The sequence below is a fragment of the Podarcis raffonei genome, chromosome 13 (genome assembly GCF_027172205.1).
Source record: "Podarcis raffonei isolate rPodRaf1 chromosome 13, rPodRaf1.pri, whole genome shotgun sequence".
In the NCBI taxonomy this organism is placed as follows: domain Eukaryota; kingdom Metazoa; phylum Chordata; class Lepidosauria; order Squamata; family Lacertidae; genus Podarcis; species Podarcis raffonei.
Window position 1 is genome coordinate 37,646,574 of NC_070614.1, and position 22,567 is coordinate 37,669,140.

The following is a 22,567-nucleotide window of genomic DNA, read 5'->3' on the forward strand; positions in this document are numbered from 1 at the left end:
TTTGCAAGTGCCCCCGATCAGCTGAAGACACTCAGCGTAACTGCCAATCAGCAATTAAGACTATAGGTTAAGCCACTGTCTCCCAGCTGCCTTCTCCTTCCTCCGTTTGTTCTAGGAACATCCCAACCCTTTGTTCTTACTTCCACACCAATCACAGATGGAACTCTCACCTTTGATATCCTCACTGGCTTGGTTCGCAGGGACGCCAGGTTCCTGATCCTTTTTGGGCTGCTCAGCTGCTACATATCTGTCTTCCTTGGCAGCATCCTGTGTTTCAACCACGATGGGCACTGCTACACTTTGGGTCTCCATCTGGCATGGCATCTCCCCTTCTTTCCTTTTCTCCTCCTCCTCCTCCAGCTCTGACAGCAACTTTTCAGAATCTCCTCTTCCCTCTTCTTGCTGCTGCTGCTTCTCCTTCTCCTCCTCTTCCTCCACTTTATCTTCCACCCCTTCTGGCCACTGGGAGTCCGTTGCATCTCCATTATGGCTTTTCTTGGCCTCTTCCTCCTCCGTCTCCTTCCCCTCCTCTGGCTCTAAGGTCCACAGCCTGAGAACAGCCTGCTCCTTCAAGGGAGCCGCTGGAGAAAGCCTCAGAGTCGGCAGCCTGCTCTGATTACAGAGTAGGTTGCGTGTGACATTCTCTTGCAGTGTGACCATCAGCTGCTCCTTGCACACTTGGACCACAAAGCCTCCGTCTACCGTCACCTTCTCTGTGGGCTTCCTGCCCTCAGGCCCAGCAGCAGCTGGTGCCTCAGCCGGTTCTCCCTCCCCATCAGAGAAGTAGGCTGAGTCCCGGTGAGGTGTTGCTAGCCCCAGGCTCCTCCCTATTTCCTCCTCTAGTTCCGCCCCTTCTTCACTTACTGACAAGGTAAGATCACTAGTGGACTGAGAGATGGATGCTGTCGGGAGTTTGCCGGAATCTTCTTCTGCCTCTGTTTCTTCCTCTTCTCCAGAAGGTGGCGGTGGCGGTTCCTCTTTGAAGATGAACTCGGGTGAGAAGGTGCTCTCCGTTTCGTAGCCGCTGTCGCCAAACTTTTGCCCCGGAGAGGAGTAGTGGGATGCTGGGCTGCAGACGTCCGAGGAGCTGGTGTTGGAAGGAATGTCCAAGGAATCCACTGAGTCTAGGGTTCCCCGTTGCCGGTCTGGTACCGCGGGGGAGAGGCTTAAGGTCACTGGGCCAGTGGAGAATCCATCGATGACTTCCGGGAGGATCGCGATGGTCTCCTCATCGTTGCTTTCGGCTAGGGTAGACAATGGTGGTATCTCCACCGGAACAATCACATTGCAGCAGCCAGACGGCAGGGCCGGGAAGGGTGACCCAGGTGGGCGAGCGCTCCCCCCGCCTCTCTGCTTCGGGTAGTCTTGGAGCTCATAGGTCTTCACCGCCGTGCCCATCAGTGGGTCGTAGAATTCTCTGCGCTCCCCGCCATCCCCATCGCAGTCTCTAGGGGGCAGCATTGGACAGTCAGATAGGGAGCCCCGCTCCACTTTTAGCGAGGAGTCGTCCTCCGTGCCGTAGCTGTCGCGGTGAGGGCGCCGCAGGGGCGGCCCGTGGTTGCTCCAGCCGCTCACCATGTCCCCCCGAGGGATGGCGCACGTGCAACGTGCCCGGGTGCACAGCGGGCACGGCAGGAGGTTGTGGCGCCCGCCCCCGATGCTGCTCCCGCCCCCGTCGGTGCTGCTGCCAGAGCTCTGGTCCTCCATCAGTGACGGCTCCTGTTCCCACGAGGGCGAACCCTGGAACTCCGAGGGGTCCCCGGCCAGCGTCTCCCCTGCCCCTCTTTCCTCCATCATCTCAGCATCCCAGCTGCGATGCTGGTCCTCCAGCTCACGGTACACTGTGAGCAGGGACTCTGCTAGAAACGCCTCTCCCCCCGACGTCGGGGTCTCGGTCAGGGACGTCTCCTGGATCTCGCCGTCTACGCGGAAGGGGTTGCTGTCCCCGCCGCCCCCGGCCAAGAAGGGGTTGGTACTGGGCTGCTCCTGCGGCCGGTAGGGGGCGCCGTGGGAGTCCCAATCTGAGGGAAAGAGAGGCTGGGGTGGGGATCCAGGGCTGGGGGCGCAGACGGGCCCCTCGCAGCTGCCATGGTCCTCCAGGCGGATGTAATACTCGCTACTGACGGAGGGGCTGCGGGCGCTGATGACGGGCACGACGCTGGGTGTCTCCAGGCTGTGCCCACGCTGCGTTGCCTGTTCGTAGAAAGGATTGCTGCCCGGCACTGCCAGCCCGCCATTGCTGGAGGGGTAGTCGGGCGGTGCCGAGGCAGGGCCCTTCCACCGCCCCAGGCGGGCCTTCTCCCACATGTACTCAAAGTTCAGCCCCCCACTGCTCTCTGTCACCGTCAGGATGTCGTCCATGTCGCCGCCGTGGAACCCGTCCAGCAACGGGTAGGCTGAGATCTCTCCTGAGGGGCGGCGGTGGCACGCCGAGGAAGAAGAGGAGGCCGGGGGCGGCGAAGAGGAGCGCTTGGGTTTCAGGGCGCTCCAGCGCCACTCGAAGCTCTCCTCCGCCTGAGCGTTGGAGCGCTCGTTCAACAGGTAGCTCACCTGCAAGTGCAGCTCTTCCATGGTTGGGCGGTGGGAAGCCGGGAGCCAGCAGGACTGCATGACCTCATACCTGCAGCGGGGCAGGGACGGAGGAAGGATAGAGGAACAGTCGGAAAAACAGGCAGAAATAGGAGCAGGAGGGGGGAAACAGTTGTGGGGGGGAGATAGCCTGAGAGAACAGTTGGGGGTGGGGATAGGGAATGGGGACATTTAAAAAAAATAATAATAATAGAGTTGCAGAAAAGATGGTTGCAGGCACTGCGAATAGAGTTGGCGACAGAAAAAGAGGCAGAAGCTAAAGGGGGCATGAGTACTAGAATGGGCAGTGATATGTGGAGAAACTGTCAGGAGATGGGTTGTGGGGCAGAGAACAGTCGGAGAGCCAATTGGAAGCCTTAGCAGACACAGTCAGAACAACAAGCAGACATGAAAAGGCAACAGTTGGAATTTCTCATTTTTCCAGTCTTTAGTTTTCCCCACTTCCACATCACTCAATATTTTTTTAATCCTCGCAAAAATTCATCAGCATTTTGGTGCAAATTTCTCCTAATACACTCATGTTTCATATGCAATTTATGCCTAATGTACACATTTTCGCCAAGCGTTGCCCCCAGTTATGATGTATTTTTGTGCACTTTTTTCACGAATACATTCACTTTTAGGCACAGCTTTTCTTAATATGTGCATTTTGTAAAACATAGTTTGGCTGGAGAACTGCATTGCAAAATTTCAAACTTCAAAAGATGCCTGCGTTTCAGTTCACATTTTGTTTCAGGAAAGTGCGATAGATTCACCTTCAAATGTGAACTGAATCTAATTTCTCCCGCCATCCCTACTCACGAGCATACGTCTTGTGGTTGGCATGGTGGGGACTCTCGCTCTTCGCTATATAAAACTTTGCTTAATATTGAATAAAAGTTACAAATAAGCCTGTAGTGTAGATATGTCCTTATACGGATATGAACAACATCCAAAAGGAGATCCATAGCCCAAAAAACAGACAACCAACTGGAAAAGTTGCCAGAAGAATGGTCTGAAAATACAAATCTGGAAGGAGGGAATTTGATTCACAGACCACCAGTGCAGCTGGAAGAGCAGGCAAGCAAAAGGTACGTCACACAATCAGAGGAAGACCTGGCAGAATGACAGTGCAGGGAGGGAAATGGGCAGGCAGGCGGAGGAATAGTTGGAGGAACACAGAGAGGGAAGAATGAAAGAACGTTAGGAGGACAAGAACAATCTTAATGCACAGGGCAGCAGCTACTCCCAAGTCACTAGCTGCTCAGGAGGCACCAAACAGATGTCAAGGATGGAGGAGACTCGGGAAGAAGGTATCCCAGCTGGTGGGCCTTGCTTTCTTTGGAGGAGAGTCCTGGACAACAAATACTTTTTTCCCCTTATGGGGGGCAGGAGGGAGAAGAGGAGAATCAACTCACCAATAGTCAGAGTAAGGAAGCTTAAGGCGTGGCTTGGCCAGTTTCATCTGCTGCTCCTTGACGACAAAGGTCAGCACTTCCTCATCAGAGAGGTGGCGGTAAGGCTGGGAGCCAAACTCAAAAAGCTCCCAGATGGTCACCCCCATAGACCTGGCAAACAAAGGGAACAGAGAGATTAAGCCCAGAACTATGGACTCCAGAGAAGTGCAGGCAGAAAACAAAGAAGAAAATCACTGCAGGTGCCATAGGTGAGGCCTTATAACCCCACCCCTTTTACCCTTTCTTGCTTAGCCCCACAAAACCAAGAATCCCAGCCCAGACACTGAAGGAAATGGCAGCCCAGGGATTTCTTTCAGGAAAGCAGGGAGCTGCCTTATACGGAGTCTAACCATTGGCTCATCTAGCTCAGTATCCTCTAGTCTGATTGGCAGCAGGTGTCAGGGAGGAGCTTTTCCCAGGCTCACCTGGAGACACCAGGGTTCAAACCTGATAGCTTCTGCATGCGAGGCAGAGCCAGGGGTGCCAACTTGAATAAAATATTGGGGGGCCCAGATAAGCCCCATCCCACATAATTGATCACACACCATTTGAATGGCAATGCCCATCAACTGAGGGAGTCCTCAAACAATTTATATGAGGGCTCCCTCAGTTTATTTGTTTACTCTTAAAATAATTTATTTGGGAGTGGACAAAGGGACCTCAGCTGGAAGAAATATGGATCCCATTTGGCTAGAGCTTCTCCGAGATCTGGTGTTTAATATTAAGGACTATCAAAAAAACCGGCAGAGAGGAATTGAGAGAGAATTAAGAGCCTCGGACGTGAGATCTCCAGGCTGATAGTAGATCAAGACTGATGGACATTTGTTGGGGATTGAAACCGGGAAAGGGGGTGGTGGAGTTTGGGGATCCAAAGGGTGCATAATTACAATCTGTTTTTGCTTTTATTTTGTTTTGCTATTGGTATGAAAATTGGGGAAGTCGTGGAAGGGAATTTGGGTCGACTTTAGAAAAAAGTTTTAAGAATGAGAATTGACGTATAAATATTGATGTTTATAAGGTAAAATTGGCTTTTTAAAAAATGAACTTAACAGAAAAAGGTTAAAAATTGGGGATAAGAACTTGTTGAACTAACAATTTGAATTGGAATATAAGAAGGGGAGGTGTGGGGAAGTCAGGGAAATATGTTATAGAAAAATAAGGATTGTAAACTTTATGTGTTTTTAACTTTTTTTGTTTTTTTGTTTTTTGATTTTTTTTGTATTAAAGTGGAAAATTTCAATAAATACCTTTAAAAAAAAAATCACCTGATGTCATAACATCAGGTAACCACTTGGAAAAGGCTCACTCTCAGCACCAATCAGCTGATGGATACTGAGAGTGAGCTCCTTTGAAGGAATGGTGTTAGCGCCAATCAGCTGTTTGAGGCTGACAGTACATCTTCAAAGAATGCCCTTTGAAGTTTCTTTACAGGGAGGGTTGCAGTCAGGCTGCACTTGCAAATGAAGAGGGAAAATGTCAAGTTTGCAGGTATGGTTTGACACCAAAGAGTGCCTGTAAATGTGCTTTGAAGGCACACAGCCAGGCAAAGTACTGATGATCAGCTTTTGCAAAAGCACAGATCAGCTGGCATGGGGTGCCTGTAAACTCCACATTACTACATATTTACACCTGACATAGGGCAGATGGTCATGACTCAGCAGAAACAGCCTCATGAGTCATATGAGGCCTGCTGGGCTTAATCAGGCCCACTGGCCAGTGGTTCCCCACCACTGAACATGGTGGATATAAATTTTAATATTTGTAAGCAAAGTTCGGAGCATTCCCTTAAGGATTTAAAAACCAAGTTTGTTTCAGCTCTAGCCCAATTGGATCTAGGCGTGCAAAAATGCAAACTAAGGTTGAAATCCTATGCACAGTTACCTGGGAGTAAGCCCTGTTAAACTTGGTGGTGCTTACTTCTGAATAGACATACAGTCAAACCTTGGTTCCCGAACGGCTTAGTTGCCGAACAAATCGGCTCCAGAATGCCGCAAACCCGGAAGTAAGTGTTCTGGTTTGCGGACGTTTTTGGGAAGCCGAACATCTAGTGCGCCTTGGTTTTTGAATGGTTTCAGGAGACAAACGGACTCCCAGAATGGATTAAGTTTGAGAACCAAGGTACCACTGTATAGGGTTGCGCTGTGAATTCCCTCAAGCACAGGTGCGTGGGGTGGGTGGGTGGCTCTTTGCAACTCACCAGACATTGCTCTGCTTGGTTTGATCCACCACAATGAGGCTTCCGTGCATCTCATCCAACAGTTCCGGGGCAACCCAGCGCAAAGGGATCCAGAGCCGGTCCGGAGTGATGTAATAGTCTTCCTACAAACAGATATGAGGAATGGGTGGAACAGGGCTGGAGATGCAGACTCTCCAAAGCTTCACAGATGAAAACAAGGGCGTCGAGCCTTTCCAAGCAGGTGTCTTTCTGTGGGTATATTCCACAATATGTCCCTGACACAATATTGGTGCATTTACTGATGGATTTAGTCTGCTTTATTAACTGTTCTGTGGTGCTTCCTCAATGCTACCCCCTTACTGCTGCCCAGAGGGGCTACAAAACAACAAAAGCAGGACAAAAATAAACCAGATCCTTTGTGACAGCAAAAGGGATTTCAGCAGAAAGTTACTATATATGTGCTGATTGGAAATTATGCAGGAGGATCACCCAAAAAAACCTGATGTCACCAGACACAGGCAAACAGGCAAACACATTTCAATCTACCTGCAGGGGCCTTGTGGCATGGATGGCCCCGCCCCTCACCTTGTAGTTGTTGTGCGACAGGCCATAGTCTCCAACGCGCACTGTGAGGTCAGAGGTCAGCAAGCAGTTCCGAAGGGCCAGATCACTAGGGAGGGATAGAAAAATACCCAGTAAGGGCGGCTTGGAGGTGGGCGGGCCAGGGGATGGAGAGAGAGAGTAAAGAGCACCTTTCATCACCAGCTTTCCCTTTCTATTTACAGTGGTGCCTCGCAAGACGAAATTAATCCGTTCCGCGAGTCTCTTCGTCTTGCAGTTTTTTCATCTTGCGAAGCACAGCTATTAGCGGCTTAGCGGTTATTAACGGCTTAATGGCTTAGCGGCTATTAACGGCTTAGCGGCTTAGCGGCTTTAAGAAAAAGGAAACAAACTCGCAAGAACTCGCAAGACGTTTCGTCTTGTGAAGCAAGCCCATAGGGAAATTCGTCTTGCGGAACGACTCAAAAAATGGAAAACCCTTTTGTCTAGCGAGTTTTTCGTCTTGCGAGGCATTCGTCTTGCGGGGCACCACTGTATTTAATTTAATGCAGCCAATTGGCCCAAACTAAACAGAACAGCACTAACTAATCAGGTGCCACCAAGAGCTTGGATAAATAGGGGGAGAAATCAGTAGAAAAAAATTGTAATGGACACCATTACAAGACCAGGTCCACTGGTTGGAGGGAGATAGGGAGGGGGGAAGACGTGCCCTTCTTTGGGCGGATAGGAGTTTTTCTGTTGCAGGGAGCCAAACCAAGTGTCCCCTGGGTGCCATGGGAAATCCCATGGTGTAAAGCAGTAATTCCATTGGCAAAATGATGCATTCTTGCCAGGGGCGGGCAGAGCAGGAATGGCCCTGGATACAAAGCCTCTCCATCCCCCTCAAAAATCCCAGAATGAAGCTAATCAGCTATACCAGCCTGGTGCTGGCATAGTTAATCTCCCACCCCTGAAGCCTATGGAGGGGTTTAAAAACAAACGAAAAACAAGATAGGCTGAGATGAAGATAGACAAAATTTGCCCTTACCTGTCACTCCCCACCCCAGTTACAACTGCTCTGCTGAATGACAACAAAGCATTCCCAACTTTGGGTGGCACCAGAGAAAAAGTCCTGTTTTAGATGCCCCCCTCATCTTCAAATGTGAGACACTCCGAGTAAGGCCTCAGCAGAAGAGCTTAGCAGATAGGCGGGTTCACACATCTGTTCTGCCCCGACCTGCTCAAGCTATACTCACCTGGGCTGAATTTGCCTCTCAGAGGTAAAGTAAAGTAAAAGTAAAGTAAAGGACTCCTGGACGGTTAAGTCCAGTCAAAGGCGACTATGGGGCTGCAGCGCACATCTCACTTTCAGGTCGAGGGAGCCGACGTTTGTCCACAGACAGCTTTCCAGGCCATGTGGCCAGCATGACTAAGCCAGTTCTGGCACAACCTCACACCTTGATGGAAGGCAGAGTGCACAGAAACGCCATTTACCTTCCTGCCACAGCGATACCTATTTATCTACTTGCACTGGTGTGCTTTCGAACTGCTAGGTTGGCAGGAACTGGGACAGAGCAACAGGAGCTCACCCCATCACAGGGATTCGAACTGCCGACCTTCTGATTGGCAAGCCCAAGAGACTTGGTGGTTTAGACCACAGCGCCACCCACGTCTGGAGTATGGACCGCTACATTTCAAATCATTAAAATTCATATTCATCAGCAAAACCCTTTGAGTTCCAGAGCTTAAACCATACACAGCTCCGTACAGCTCAACATTTCCTGAACAACCCAAGGATCGTGGTCTCTGGTCTACCTGTGGATGTAGTTGTTTTTATGCAAATGTAGCACTCCCAGAGTGATCTCGTAAGCCATGCGCTGTAGTGTGCTGAGGTCACGGGTCAGAAGGTCAGGGGTCATCCCGTCTGCTTTGCGCTGAGCTCGAAGGTAACGTTTCAGATCTCCCTGGAGGAACACAGGGCGAGAAAAGGGTTGGTGAGCGAAGTCAGCGAAGCTAGCACAAAGTTTCCTACAGACCCAAGCAAATTCCCCAACCTCATGTGAAAAAACAGAATGTCCCTTTTTTCCGGGACACTTGGCAGCTATGGCTAAACAGATGGAGTGATGTTAGGAGAACCTTCCCCGCCGCTCCCCACAGCGATCTGTTTGGACCCCTGGCAAGAGCAATCTATCCCTCTTGTGTTTTCCCACCCAAATTCATCTTTCGGCTTAAGTATACTTACCAGCTGGCAGAATTCCATGATGAGCAGGAAAGGGATGGTCTCTGTGCACAGGCCGAGGCATTGCAATATGTTTGGATGCTGGAGGCTTCTTGAGGGAAGGGGGTGGATGGAGAGAAGGGCAGAAAGAGGAGGGGGAAAGAAGGTTTTGCTCCATTCATCACAAAGAGGCGGCACCTGTTTCTGCTCAGTTTTCGAGGGCTGAAAGTGTACCCCAACTGCATTTTAGCAAATAAAATTAAAAAGAGCTGACACTACATTCCAAAGTAAGCAAAGTGTTATGTACTGAAGTTCTCACCCTGGGCCAGCAGGGGGATACTGTAGAATGTAGATAGTTCAGGTCCACATATGCAAATAAGGGATCGAAAGTAACGTTCAGTGATTGGATAGTTACAGAAAGTTGTTACAGTTACGTTGTACTGGAGCTCTATATAGGCAGGCTGGTTGAACCCTTCAGTTCAGTTCTGTTCTGGCCTCTGAGTAAACAAGAGCTGTTTGAAGAATCGCTGTGTCGTCTGATATGTTCACCCACAACTTAACACAAAGCTCGACTAGGTTGAGTTTAAACCCTTTTTAAAAAGATTCCTTCTTTCCTATACTCCTCCCTTTTCTTATGTTCTTATGTTTTTTATTTAGAGCAGGGAGTACAGTCATACCTTGGAAGTTGAATGGAATCCGTCCCGGAAGTCCGTTCGACTTCCAAAACATTCGGAAACCAAAGCGCAGCTTCTGATTGGCTTCAGGAAGCTCCTGCAGCCAATCGGAAGCCATGGAAGCCCCGTCGGCCGTTCGGCTTCCAAAAATAGTTCGGAAACCAGAACAGTCACTTCTGGGTTTGCGGTGTTCGGGAGCCAAAACGTTTGGGAACTAAGCTGTTGAACTTCCAAGGTACGACTGTAATTGTGTTACTGGAGTCTCGACTAGCGTTTCCCTATTACATGATGATGGGCTACTGGGGAGACTGGCATGAGGTATAACACTTACTGGAATCACGGGCAGCTTTAGCTCTGCAGCAGCTGCCTCACAATAAGGTTTATATGGGGATATTTTGCCCCTTGTTTCTTCCTCCCACTTCAGTTTCTCCGGCTTCTTACCGATATGGTTGGGCCTCTGACAGGAATTTCCTCTGCTCCAGTGGCCCAGCACTCACCCGTAGCTCCTTCACTACCACCTGTGCAGGGGTGAAATCTGAGAATATTTCACCCAGGATTACCTGTGGAACAGGGGGGGAAATGGTTACTAACCAGAGCTGTGAACACACGCTCCCATCCAGTGTGATCCTACCACTGGTTTAGGGAAGCGGCGTCCACACGACATTGGCCATGATCCATATCTATTCTGTCTTTTCTTATGAAACATTGCACATCCATTTTTTCCCCCTTCAAACTAGCTTCAGAGTTCAGAAAAAGAATGACCTGGCAGCGATTTAAGCCACAGATATGTATGCAGCCTGGAACGAACTACACAGAACACATCTCGCCAGTTCTTACAGGGCCACAGTTCATTTCTGGGCACAATTCAAAGGTAATTCGTAATTACCTACGAAGCCCTCCCAGCTTTGTGTCCGGATACCGCCTTTTACCACACAAGACTCACTGAACCTTCTGTTCATTTTTGGAGGCTTCTCTCTATGTCCCTCTAATCTGAATTTAGGCAGGTGGCAAATGGAGAGAGAGGACCTTCTCGATCCTGGTTATTTATCTGTAAGATGGTTGTAGGTTTTCTTTTATCCTTTCCACCCAATATGGAGATTTATTTTCAAGTGCTGTTTTTGCCTGTATTGTGCAATTGACTGGTCACACCCACACTACACAGTTAGAGAACATTTAACGCACATTTAAAGGACATAAGAATCTGGGGAACTGTCGTTTACCCCTCACAGAGCTACAATTCCCTGCAACCTTAACAAACTACACTTCTCAGGATCCTTTGGTGGAAGCCGTGTGCTTTAAAATACCGTATATGGCGTGGATATAACCATGGTTGTTGTTTTATCTACTGTTGTTTCATTTTGTGCATCTGCATTACGGTGGTACCTCGGGTTACATACGCTTCAGGTTACATACGCTTCAGGTTACACACTCCGCTAACCCAGAAATAGTGCTTCAGGTTAAGAACTTTGCTTCAGGATAAGAACAGAAATTGGGCTCCGGCGGCGCGGCAGCAGCAGGAGGCCCCATTAGCTAAAGTGGTGCTTCAGGTTAAGAACAGTTTCAGGTTAAGTACGGACCTCCGGAATGAATTAAGTACTTAACCCGAGGTACCACTGTACATAAGTGTCCTGTTACTCTGTTGTTGTTGTTGTTAGCTGCATAATAATATGTCAAATTATTGCTATTTTTAAACTCACAGTGGCTCTTCATATTCCCTGAGAATAAAACTGGAGCCCGCTGGAAAGAACCTTGGGTCCCACAACAAAAATCACATCCCCAACAACAAGCTTTTGCTCACCTTTCCAAACCAGCCATTTCCAATCTCCTGCAAATAACTGAGGTGTTGTCTGCTGAGTCCCAAGTGTTTAACTAGATCTGAAAGAGAGACAGAGCGTGGCAGTAACAGAAGTCAATGTCATGACCCGATGACTTGAGCATGAACCTCCCAGCTTCATTTCCCCCCATGTTCAAAAGTTAATAGACAAGCTACTGGGACATAAGCTAGCTAGCAGAAGCAGCTGATGGGGCAGGATGGTACCAGCTTCCTGGCAAATATAATGACCACTGCTTCTCCCTTTGTAGGCCACCTATCATTCCAGGCAAGAATGGAGAACCTTTGGCCCTCCAAATATTGCTGAACTACAATTCCCATCAGCCCTAGCAAACACAGAAAATGGCCAGAGGTTGTTGTTCAACAGTGTCTGAAGGACCAAAAGCTCCCCATTCCTGCTCTAGCCTTTCTGCCATCTATATGGGACCAAGCTGGTGTGGGAAATGTCAGTGATTTGTTTATTTTTACAAATTTATAATCCACACTTCCATAAAAATAGAACAAGGTAGAGTACACATATAAGGGTAAAATCAACAGAAGAGCCATAATAACATCAATAAATATCAATAAATACTGGCTGGCTATTGGGGGGGGGGGAATGTTGTAAACGAAAAAGTTTTCAAACGACGTCTGAAGGAAGAGAGGGATGGTTCCTGCCAATCCTCCATTTGTAGGCAGTTCCACAGGGCAAGGTCTGCCATACAAAAGGCCTGGAACCCAGAGATGGCCAACTGATCCTTAGGGTCATGGGGAGCCACCAGAAGGGCCCCATCAGAGGATCTCAGTGATCAAGGTGGAGCATGAGGAATCAGGTGGTCCCCAAGGCACTTTGAGCCCAAGTTGTTTAGGACTTTGTGGATAAACACAAGTACCTTGAACCTAACCCAGTAGCAAATCAGCAGATCAAGAGGCAGGTGCATGCATACCCTCTCCAAGGAATCTTACCTGTTTTGGGCATCTGCTGGTTGGAGGACGGGAGCGAGACCTCTGAGAGAGGCAGAATGTAGACATCCGGGATAGACTGAGAGGAGGACGTCTCCTCTGCAGGTGGTGTGTATTCTCCAGAATATTCTTCTCCATCAGGGTTCTCAAATTCCTGCCAGGTGGGCAGAGGAGAGTGTAAGGATGATAAGAAATTCTGCTAGTTTTCCCATTATTTCCCAGTCTGTTGCCTGAAGTAGCAACCTCAGTGTTTCCCCATAGCCTTGCCATCCCCAAGCCTCAGAACCCACCAACAGGGCTGGTCCCAGGTTTAATGGGGACCTTGGCATGGCCAATGCACCACCACCATCACCAGAGTTGCAGCTGCTGCACCTGATCTTCCCCTTTGTGGGACAACACTGCCGCCCTCCTCTTCCCTTCCGCCCTGACGTCTCTCTTAATCCTGTTTAAAAACATTCTTCACGGCTACAATAACAGCTTCGCTGGCACCTCCCTCAGCACCTGGGCTCTGAGAAAGGGCCAAAGACATCCTTTTTAGAGCAGGCATTTTGGTGATGTGGTGGCCTGGAGAATGCCTCTGCCGTTACTTCTGCGGTTTGCCATGGTGGCTCGAAAGACTTTTTAAACACAGAGGACTGACCTCTGGCGCTCCTTTCTACTCTTGCGGCTCAGTTAATAAGAGCACAAGACTCTTCATCTCAGGATTGTGGGTTCAAGCCCCACTTTGGGCAAAAGAATCATGCATTGCAGAGAGTTGGACTAGACAATCCTCTTGGACCCAACTGTACAAGTCTATTATTATTAACTTTTTCAAAAAACCAAATGATTTTAAAAAGCCTTTTTAGGTATCACGGCAAACCGCACTGGTGCAGGCAATGCCTAGCCATCTCACCAAGAATGCCAGAATCTGAGAAGAAGGACCTTCTGGCCTCTTTCTCAGTGCCCAAGCAAGGAGGTGGAGGTTGCTAGCCAGCTGCTATGGGGTGGAGCTGGACCCAGTGGTGAGCTGGTGGGCAGCAGATCAGGCTGGTGAGGAGCACTTTAGAGTAATGGGGCCCACAGGAAATGCCCAATGTGGTTAACCGCTGGTACAAGGCCTGCTCACCAACATGAGGGATGGGGAACTTGTGTCCCTCTCATCATCCCTGACCATCAGGGACTAATGGGAGGGCTATAGGTTTTGCTTAGGAAACTGAACACTCCAATCTGTGATGCTGTTTAGCTTCACAGAATACAAGCCACAAATGCCTTTCAGCAAATAACAACAACAGCAGCAGCATCCCTTCCCCAAAGCATTCCATGTCCACCTCAAATCCCCACAACCAGGCTCACCTTGAACCCCACATCGCCCCGCTTGCAGCACAGGCAGGTGAGGAGCAGGAAGATAAAGGCCAGCAAGCCTGAGCAGGAGATCAGGACCACAGCATAGGGAGGGGCCAGGGGAGCCCGGCCTTGGGACAAACCATCTGCGGGGGAGGCAAGAGGCAGAGGAAGAAAGGGGACAGGGTCTTTCTCTAAAGCACATTTGTCAAAAGCTATGTTCGTCCACAACCCATAATATGGCATTTATAAGAATCTGCCAAAGCAGCTGGGCTGACCCAAACTGTTTTCGCTGCCTGAGGCAAAATACAAGATGGCACCCTCCTATTACTTGTAAAGAAGAAATGAGACTAGGTTGTACACACATTGAAAGTATATTGCTTCCCCATGCAGAATTCTGGGCGCTGCAGTATGTTAAGGGTGCTGGGAACTATAGTTCTGTGAGGGGTAAACTACAATTTGCAGGGTTCTTTGGGGGGAATCAATGTACCTTCAATGTGCTTTAAAGACATGGTGCATATGCAGCCTGAGAGCTGAAGATGGGCGACAGGCTAGCCTCCTCCACCTTGCCTGAGGGCAGCATACGTGCTTAGGAGGTGCAGAGAAACCCCTAGGGAACACACAGCTTTGTCCAACACCTCACTGCCATTGCCTGTCTTCCACCATCCACCACCTAAGGCACCCGCCTCACTCTGCCTAACGCTAGGATCCGGGAGTGAGAGTAAATAAGCAAGCATTCAAATTTTATTCCAGAATTCAACATCTTGGGACTGAGATGCAGTCAATGAGAGAGAATGGAGGACAGATGTCAGGGGTGTGTGTGTTTTTCAACCCCCCAAATGTAAACAGATTCTCTGTGGTTTCAGCCCTTACACATCTGTTCAGGACCTACAGCACCATTCTCCATCTGTTATTTCGTGTTTAATCCGGTTCCTCTACAAATCTGGCTACACACTTATCTAGACCAGGGCAGAAACCCTTCCTTCCATTCATCATCATAAACATTCCTCCACTCCTCATCCTCTTAACAAACTACAGTACTACTTACCCTCCCAGCCATGTGACTCCAGTCTCCTCTTTGCAGTCTCCTCTTTGCAGACCTCCTGACATCTAGCCCTACAGTGCCCAGTGTGAATGGGTCCTCAGCAAGCTTTCCTCCCAGTCCTCCACACTGCCATGCTGGTGGACCTTTCCAGACAAATGAAGACACCAGCGCCTTGCCACTCACTCTGCTGCGTGTTGGGCTCAGCACCACCACCCATCCCTACCAATTCTCACTCCCCACAACCTTACTTGGACACCCCAGAAGGTTACCAGCAGCTGAGGAAAGCAGCTATAGCTGCCACCATCTTTCCCTCCCTTCAGAATGCCTTTGGGCTCCATGGACTTGAGGCCTAGACACATTCTAGGTGATAAAGATGGCTGTGGCAGCAGTTGCTTCCCTATCAAAATGCTTAGGCAAAATTTATATGAAAGGATGGTGGCACCCATCCAGGAGGGTCCCTACATTTGCCCTGACATGCTGGGTGCTGAGGCCGGGTCTTCCCCAATGGAAACTTTTTACCAACTCACTGTCAGTTACTTTATCCATCCCACTTTCAATTCACTGCCAACCACCTGTCCATTTGGTGCCTCAGAAGCAGAACTCTAAACTGAAACTGTGCAGATGTATTTTTCAGATCTAAAACTGAAAAAACTAAAAGTCAATATAGTGCCATGGCTATATAAACTGTTTTATACCTCTCTAAGTGCCATTATAGGGACGTGGGTGGCGCTGTGGGTTAAACCACAGAGCCTAGGACTTGCCGATCAGAAGGTCGGCGGTTCGAATCCCCGCGACAGGGTGAGCTCCCGTTGCTCAGTCCCAGCTCCTGCCCACCTAGCAGTTCGAAAGTGCAAGTAGATAATAGGTACCACTCCAGCGGGAATGTAAATGGCATTTCCGTGCGCTGCTCTGGTTTGCCAGAAGCGGCTTAGTCACGCTGGCCACATGACCCGGTAGCTGTACGCCAGCTCCCTCGGCCAATAAAGCAAGATGTGCGCCGCAACCCCAGAGTTGATCACGACTGGACCTTTACCTTTAACTGCCATTACTGCCACCACCCCCCAAAAAAAGAATTCTGGAAGATGCTGAGGTGTCTAGCCCCTTCCTCCAAAATAATTACAATTCCCAGGGTTTTGTAGGAACGGGAAATGACCGTTAAACCAGTTTAAGCCTGCAGTTGGAGGTGTCTCTTTTCTAATGGCTTGGGGGTGGTTACATGGAAAAAGTTATACCAGAAATGGAAATCCAGCTGGATTTTCCAGGAAAAATATATGAATCCCTACATTAAGAGAAGCCTGGCAAACAGTCTGTGGTGAGCCCATAGACTTTTTGTTGGTGAAGCAAAGAGAAATGTCACATCTTCTGTCCCGAGACCATCAAACTGTTTGTTCTGACATCACCCAAATGGCCTTGATTAGCCTGTCCCTAAATGGGCTACAAGAACAATCATTTGTTTCCCTATGGATTTATCTGCCCTTGTGTGCAGAAGAAAGCATCTGGGCCAGAAAGGTCCAAGGTCTGCCAAGGCCTCCTTAGCACTCAATCCAGGACGCCTTACCCTCCGGGTGACATCATGGCAAGTAAGCCAATGGTAGCCTGAGCCCCACCACTCCAGCCTGCAGTATGGCACCAGAGCATGTATAGAACGAGAGGTGAAAAAGAGAGAGAAATATTGGAAGGGTTGTACATGAGGGAACACACTGACTTTGCAAGAGAAAGGGCTTTGATTATAACTCAGGGAAAAACTTTCCAGCTGTTGGAACAGTAGGGGTGACAGGATCCTGAAATAAAACTCATTAGCTACTTTGTCAAGAATAACATTGAATTTGTCCAATGCTGCATACACACTATAGCTTTAAAGCACATTAAAAGCACATTCCCCTCCCCCTCAAGGAATTTGAGGCAGTGTAGTTTCTTAAGGATTTCTGGGAACTGCAACTCATGAGGGGTAAACTACAAAGCTTAGAATTCTTTGATGAAAAGAATGTGTTTTGAATGTCCTTTAAGGGTATAAGGAAGATAAAACTCCTGGCCTGTTTGACAGGCCTTTTCATCCAGCAGTGTTTCAGAATTTACTGCGAGGAACTAATCTTTGTGATTATTTCTGTCTCGCAGAAAACAAGAACCCTATCGGATCGGACCAAAAGTTGATCCAATGCAAACATCCTGTTTCACGCAACAGGCCAGGCAGTTACTTCCAGTAAAACCACAAGCAATGTTCCCTTGTCCTAATTTCTGGTTGCAGCCACGTTATACATTTAAAGAGCATGGTTTCCCCCAAGGAATCATGGGAAGTGTAGTTTGTTAAGGGTGCTGGGAATTGTAGCTCTGTGAGGAGTTATATGCTTTAAATGTATGATGTGGGTGTGACCTCTGTCCCCCACCCCACTCTCTCTCTCTCTCTCTCTCTCTCTCTCACACACACACACACACACACACACACACACCACACACTTGTAAACACCCCACAAGCTAACATTAGGAGGAAAGTCTTTATTGCTCCCATTTTACAGAAGGTAACCAGTGGATGAGGTCCTGTCACTTACTCTTACCTGTACGATCCATCAGTACATATCCACCCACCCTTCCCTTCACCTTTTCGTCCCTTACACACACACCCCTTCCTTCCTCTCTCTTTCAGCTCATCTTCACAACCCCCCTGTTATCTTCGGGCCCCAAGTACCTTCTCTATCTCAGGCCTGCCGGCCCTCCCAGCACTTTAGCAGTCCCACAGCACACGCCAATTCCCACAAAACTCTACCACCACCAGACCCTTGTGCCAAGGGCACATCCATAGTGAGTCACGCCGCTCTCTCCAGATGGCTGCCAGACCAAATGTGGCTTCATGCTATATATTCGAGATGCCACAGACCTCACGCCCACCCCTCCCCATCTCTCTCTCTCTCTCTCTCTCACACACACACACACAAACACACACACACACACACACACACACACACACACACACACATTCCTTGTTTTCTTCACACACTAATCCCAGATCTTTGCTGCTGTGCTCTAATCATGGGCCCCCACCATGTACAAAAACATATTTGTTCTCGTACTCCCCAAATAACTTATATTCTTGTTTGCCACTCCTTCAGCCCCTCCAGGTCTACTCAATTTCCCTCGCCAGGGTCGGAAAGGAAGAAGGGGTGGGGGGAATCCAGTCAACCAGCAAACACGGCCGGCATAGGCATCTGAGGAAAACCAGCAATGATTAATTTGGTCTATACAGGAATCCCAGCCTTCTCTCCGGAATGGAATTTATTAACCCAGAAAACACCGCCAGCCTCTTGTTTGGGAAGCGAGAAATCCCGCAAGCCCTGCCGCCGTGCCCAGCTTTGCACACATGAAAGTGGGATGGTTGTCTAATTTGGGCAGGTAACCCATCACACAAACAGGTGGCCACAGATGGTGGAGGCGAGGGAGGAAAAGGCAAGGAGGGGTGACCACTGCCACAGATGAATGGGAGCCCTCGCAACCTGCCAAGAAGACTCACCGTTTTCCGAAGGCGCTGCCAAAGCTTTCTCTGGGTTGAAATACGACATGGACGCAGCCAGGAGAAGGAAGGGGCCTTGTCTTAGCATCTTAGGGGGAGTCTGGGATCATGGATCAGGAAGGCGGGGAGAGGTCTCAAGACGTAGGTGCAGGGTGGGGGGTGGAGAGAGAGGGGGAGAGAGGGAGGGAGGGAGAGATTCGCCACCCAGCAATGCACAGAAAAGCAGAGACACGGTGGGCATCAGTCATCAGAAGGGATGGAGCAGAGCCGAAGACGCCAAGAACAATGGTACCCAACAGATCGTTGTGTCGCCTGCATCCTTCGGAGGATGTGCGACCGCTTGGCTGGCTGCTACCTGGATCTCATCCCCAGGCATCATCTTCTCTCGTTGCCGAGGAAGGGGAGGAGATGGGAAATGGAATAAATAAAGAGGGAGGGGAGGGCAGAGGATAGTCAAAGGTGGCTGAAGAGAAGTGGCGGCAAGGATGGAGGGGGGGCGAAGAAAGCCATTGTAACAATAGGTGATCTCACATGGGGAGGGGGAGGGAACAGGAGGAAGCAGATGTGTGGGGAAGAGGGGGGTGGGGAAGAGGTGAAGGAGAAAAACCTAAAATCCCAGTTGAAAGGAGGAAGGAGGAAGGAAGGAAAGAGGGGGAAAAAGAGGGGAAGAGAAAAAGGGGGGAAGGAGGCTGGGTGTTCCCCCCCCCTTCGGAAACCTTGCTCTTCGGGTAGCAGAGAAATTGATGGAGATCAAAGCCCTCCCATGCAGCCCGGGTTGTGGATTGGACAATGGGCATGTCACTTAGGCTGAAGGGAGGAGGATGCAGGAATGGATGGGGGGGTGTTATCACCATGGAGACCTGCTCTTGGGTAGCAGCAGCAGCAACAACAGCAGCAGCAGCAGTAGGGAGTGCAGGAGCAAGAAGGTGAAAGGATGGAGTGATTAAAAGAGGGGTTCAGGGCAGTGAGGCAGAGAGGGCTGCAAAAGGGGAGAGGATATTTTGCACACAAGTAGTGCTACGCCGCTGAGCATCTGCCAGATTCAGTGTCATATTCCACAAACACATAAGCATAAGGAGAATCTCCTTCTCTCTCTCACACACAGGCATAAACAGAGTCTCTCACACACAAACATACACACACAAACATAACAGATCATGCACAATATTTCATGCTTGCAGAAAATGTCTTACACGTAGATAGGAAGTGTTGCTGTATTTATTTACAGTAGCTGCATGCTGCTTTTCGACCACCAAGCAGTGTCCAACAGTGATAAAAAGATTTAAAACGATATTACTGTGAAAACAATTAAGTGTCACGTAAACAACAATAAAATTAAAACACTGAATAAAGGGAAACAGCTGCTGAAACAGTGGTGCCAGAATCCCATAATTATCAAATAAACAACCAAACAGGAAAGGCAGAATGAAATATATTTTTTCCCTGTCCTCTGGAAGGAAGAGGTGGCAGAATGTGAGAACAAGGACCGCAGAATGGGTAGGAGGGAATCCCAGAGCTTAGAGGCCACCACTGAAAAGTCCCTGCTCCATCTCAACGGCAGACTAGACTCCATTCCCATGGTGTCATGAACTGTATTTTATGTCACACAGAACCATTTTCTCAAGGTCATCCATACACGTTGCCTCATGCATCCCAGAGAAAGATTCCCATTCGGATCAGAGAGAAGAAATCTTCAAATGACCCACCTTCAACAAACATATGGGGCAGGGGATTGGACCTGCTGCAAGCCACAATCACAGCACTGGATGACACTGAGGCCACATCTGCCTGACAGTCACTCATTCAGCTTTGGTCTGAAAAGAGGCCTGTGTACAGACAGGCCTCCACAATTCTGACCAATGAGGGGTGTGGCCAATTGGTGTCCGAAGGGGGAGTTAGTGGGTGCACTAACCACAAGGTGAACAGCCTTAAACATGGGTTCATTGTTGTTGTTGTTTAGTCGTGTCCGACTCTTTGTGACCCCATGGACCAGAGCACGCCAGGCACTCTTCAACATGGGTTCAAAACCTTCCTCAACTCTGATAATCATATGGATGGTTTTGATCCAGTTACTACCTTCCAGCCTAAGCCCCCTCCTAGGATTTTGTAAAGGAAAAATATGGGATGCTGAAAAATACTCTGCCCTGAGTTTGTTGGAGGTAGAATGCAAACAGGATGAATAAATAATCCAGTGCAAAATGGCAGCAGTTTCCACACATGCTGAAACGGTCTTGGAATCATACGTGGTGTGGTCAATTAAAAAATAATACAGTAAGCCTGCAACTTACACACATTTAACTTGGGCACCTTTAGCTTTACGTATGTGGCAAATATAATTTTAAAAAACCTAAAAGGGGTTCTGGGGTTTTTGGGGAAACGACTTTGGCAATCCTGCCTACCATTGAACCCAGTGGGTTTTGACTAGATGTGATTTTGCCTTTAGTTGCCATCCCGAGAATGTAACCCCTGTGTGAGTTGTGGGCTTACAGTAATCATTTCACTGTGTCAGCCATTAAAGATGCAGTGAGAATTTGATTTTTTAGTGTGGCAGAACTTTGGAATTCCCTGCCTATTGAGATCAAGCACGTGGCTCTTTTCGGCACCTGCTAAAAACATCCTTGTTCAGACAAGTCTGCTCAGATGCTTAGAAAGTTGAGGTAATTTTAATCTGTTTTAGCATTTTCAACTTTTGTATGTTGGCTGTGAATTATTATCGGTTTTATTGTTTTACTTCGTCGTAAACAGCTTTGAGTGGTGTTTTTTTTTATTACAGCCAAGCGGTGTATAAATTTTATAAGTAAATAAACAAATAATCACATGCATGCAGACCCCAGTTGCCACCGTGTTTCACTCACACAAAATGGTGGCGCACAGATACCTGGTGCTATTCCTCATGCACTATGGAGTAAGAAGACACACAATTTGTGCCTTCTGACTACCAGGTACTGAAATCATACAGTGAGAGAGGGACCCTTGCCATCATGCGACTGGTTTGTGGGCTTTCCGGCAATAACTGGTTGGCTACTCAAAACAGGATTTTTGGAGGTGCAGCTAGCTCCATGCACACTATAAATTTAAAGCATACCTCCCCAAATAATCTTAGGAACTGTAGTTTGTTAAAGGTGCTGGGAATTATAGCTCTGTGATGGGCAAACTAGGGTTCCCAGAGTTCTTTGGGAAGAGCTATGACCATTTAAAGTAGTAGTAGAAAACCACTTTAAAGGTATAGTGCAGACGGGGCCTTTAAAATATGTGCTGCATGCAAACCATATATTTAAAGCACATTTAAGAGCAACTCCGCCCTGCAAAAGAATCCTGGGAACTCTAGTTTACCCCTCACAGAGGCTATAATTCCTTGCACCCTTAACAAGCTACAGCTCCCAGGATTCTTTCAGGGGTGCTTTATTATTATTATTTTCCAAAAAAAAATTATTAGTTTTCACAATATTATAAACAAACAAACAAACACACAAAACATACAAACATAAATCATAGCCTTATTGAAAATTACAGTTATTAACTTTGTTAAGTGACTTCCTCGCTTCCCCTTGGTTGAATTTCATTGCATGTCCTTTTAACGGTTTTCCAAATCCCAATTTTTATGAAATTTAACTTAAAGACTAACATCCTTAGATCTTCACCTTATGGAATTAAACATATTAATTCATCACTTAACATAAATAAAATCCTTAGCCCATTAAGTATCTGCAAGCTGATTTCAGTTAGTTTAACTTAACAAATTTAACTAAATAATCATTAAATTTATTCCACTCTTCCTGATACTCCTCCTCCTTCTGGTCGCGGACTCTTCCGGTTAGGTCGGCTAGCTCCGAAAAATCCATCATCTTCATCTGCCATTCTTCTATTGTTGGTAATTCTTGAGTTTTCCACTTTTTAGGGGTGCTTTAAATGTATGGTGTGTATGCCATCACGGCCTCCTCAAACTTTCCAATGTGAAAACTTTCATAATTTGTCAGCACATGTTACTGTCACAGCGCTGCACAGAAACCCACATGAAAATCACATGAAAATTCACTAAGACCATGACTACATGTCATACTTGAACTGGTATGAGATGCGTTTAACTGCCTTGGCTACTGTCCATGAACTTGAGGGTTGTACTTTTGGGACCATGATGGGAAATTGCTCTTTGGAATCCCTAAACCACTTCATGGAACTATAGTACCTAGAGTTCCTGGGGGGAAATCAGGACAGTTAAGCCAGTTTAAAAGGTACAGTTCTCACTTATGTTTTGCCTTTGTTTTACTATTAGGCAAACACACCCTTGAAATCC

General features: G+C 48.1%; 2 protein-coding genes across 4 annotated transcripts in view; both read right to left on the reverse strand.

Annotated features, from left to right (window-relative positions):
- The window catches only part of LMTK3 (lemur tyrosine kinase 3), a 28,428-nt gene extending 9,161 nt beyond the window's left edge, over nucleotides 1-19,267 (reverse strand). Inside the window, exons 1-11 of one of the 3 annotated variants that reach the window (XM_053361762.1) lie at nucleotides 18,274-19,264; nucleotides 13,739-13,872; nucleotides 12,410-12,560; nucleotides 11,432-11,508; nucleotides 10,075-10,193; nucleotides 8,984-9,071; nucleotides 8,557-8,705; nucleotides 6,787-6,871; nucleotides 6,223-6,344; nucleotides 3,987-4,136; nucleotides 171-2,620 (exon numbers count right to left, since the gene is read on the reverse strand). In XM_053361762.1, the coding sequence (XP_053217737.1) occupies nucleotides 171-2,620; nucleotides 3,987-4,136; nucleotides 6,223-6,344; nucleotides 6,787-6,871; nucleotides 8,557-8,705; nucleotides 8,984-9,071; nucleotides 10,075-10,193; nucleotides 11,432-11,508; nucleotides 12,410-12,560; nucleotides 13,739-13,872; nucleotides 18,274-18,361 (3,613 nt within the window). In that variant the 5' untranslated portion in view covers nucleotides 18,362-19,264. Of the gene's footprint in view, nucleotides 1-170; nucleotides 2,621-3,986; nucleotides 4,137-6,222; nucleotides 6,345-6,786; nucleotides 6,872-8,556; nucleotides 8,706-8,983; nucleotides 9,072-10,074; nucleotides 10,194-11,431; nucleotides 11,509-12,409; nucleotides 12,561-13,738; nucleotides 13,873-18,273 lie in introns of all 3 variants that reach the window. The other 2 variants (XM_053361763.1, XM_053361764.1) reach the window with 2 other exon arrangements.
- Nucleotides 1-22,567, reverse strand: part of LOC128399909 (immunoglobulin superfamily member 1-like) — a 270,931-nt gene that overhangs the window by 181,657 nt on the left and 66,707 nt on the right. The gene's annotated exons all lie outside the window — the stretch shown is intronic.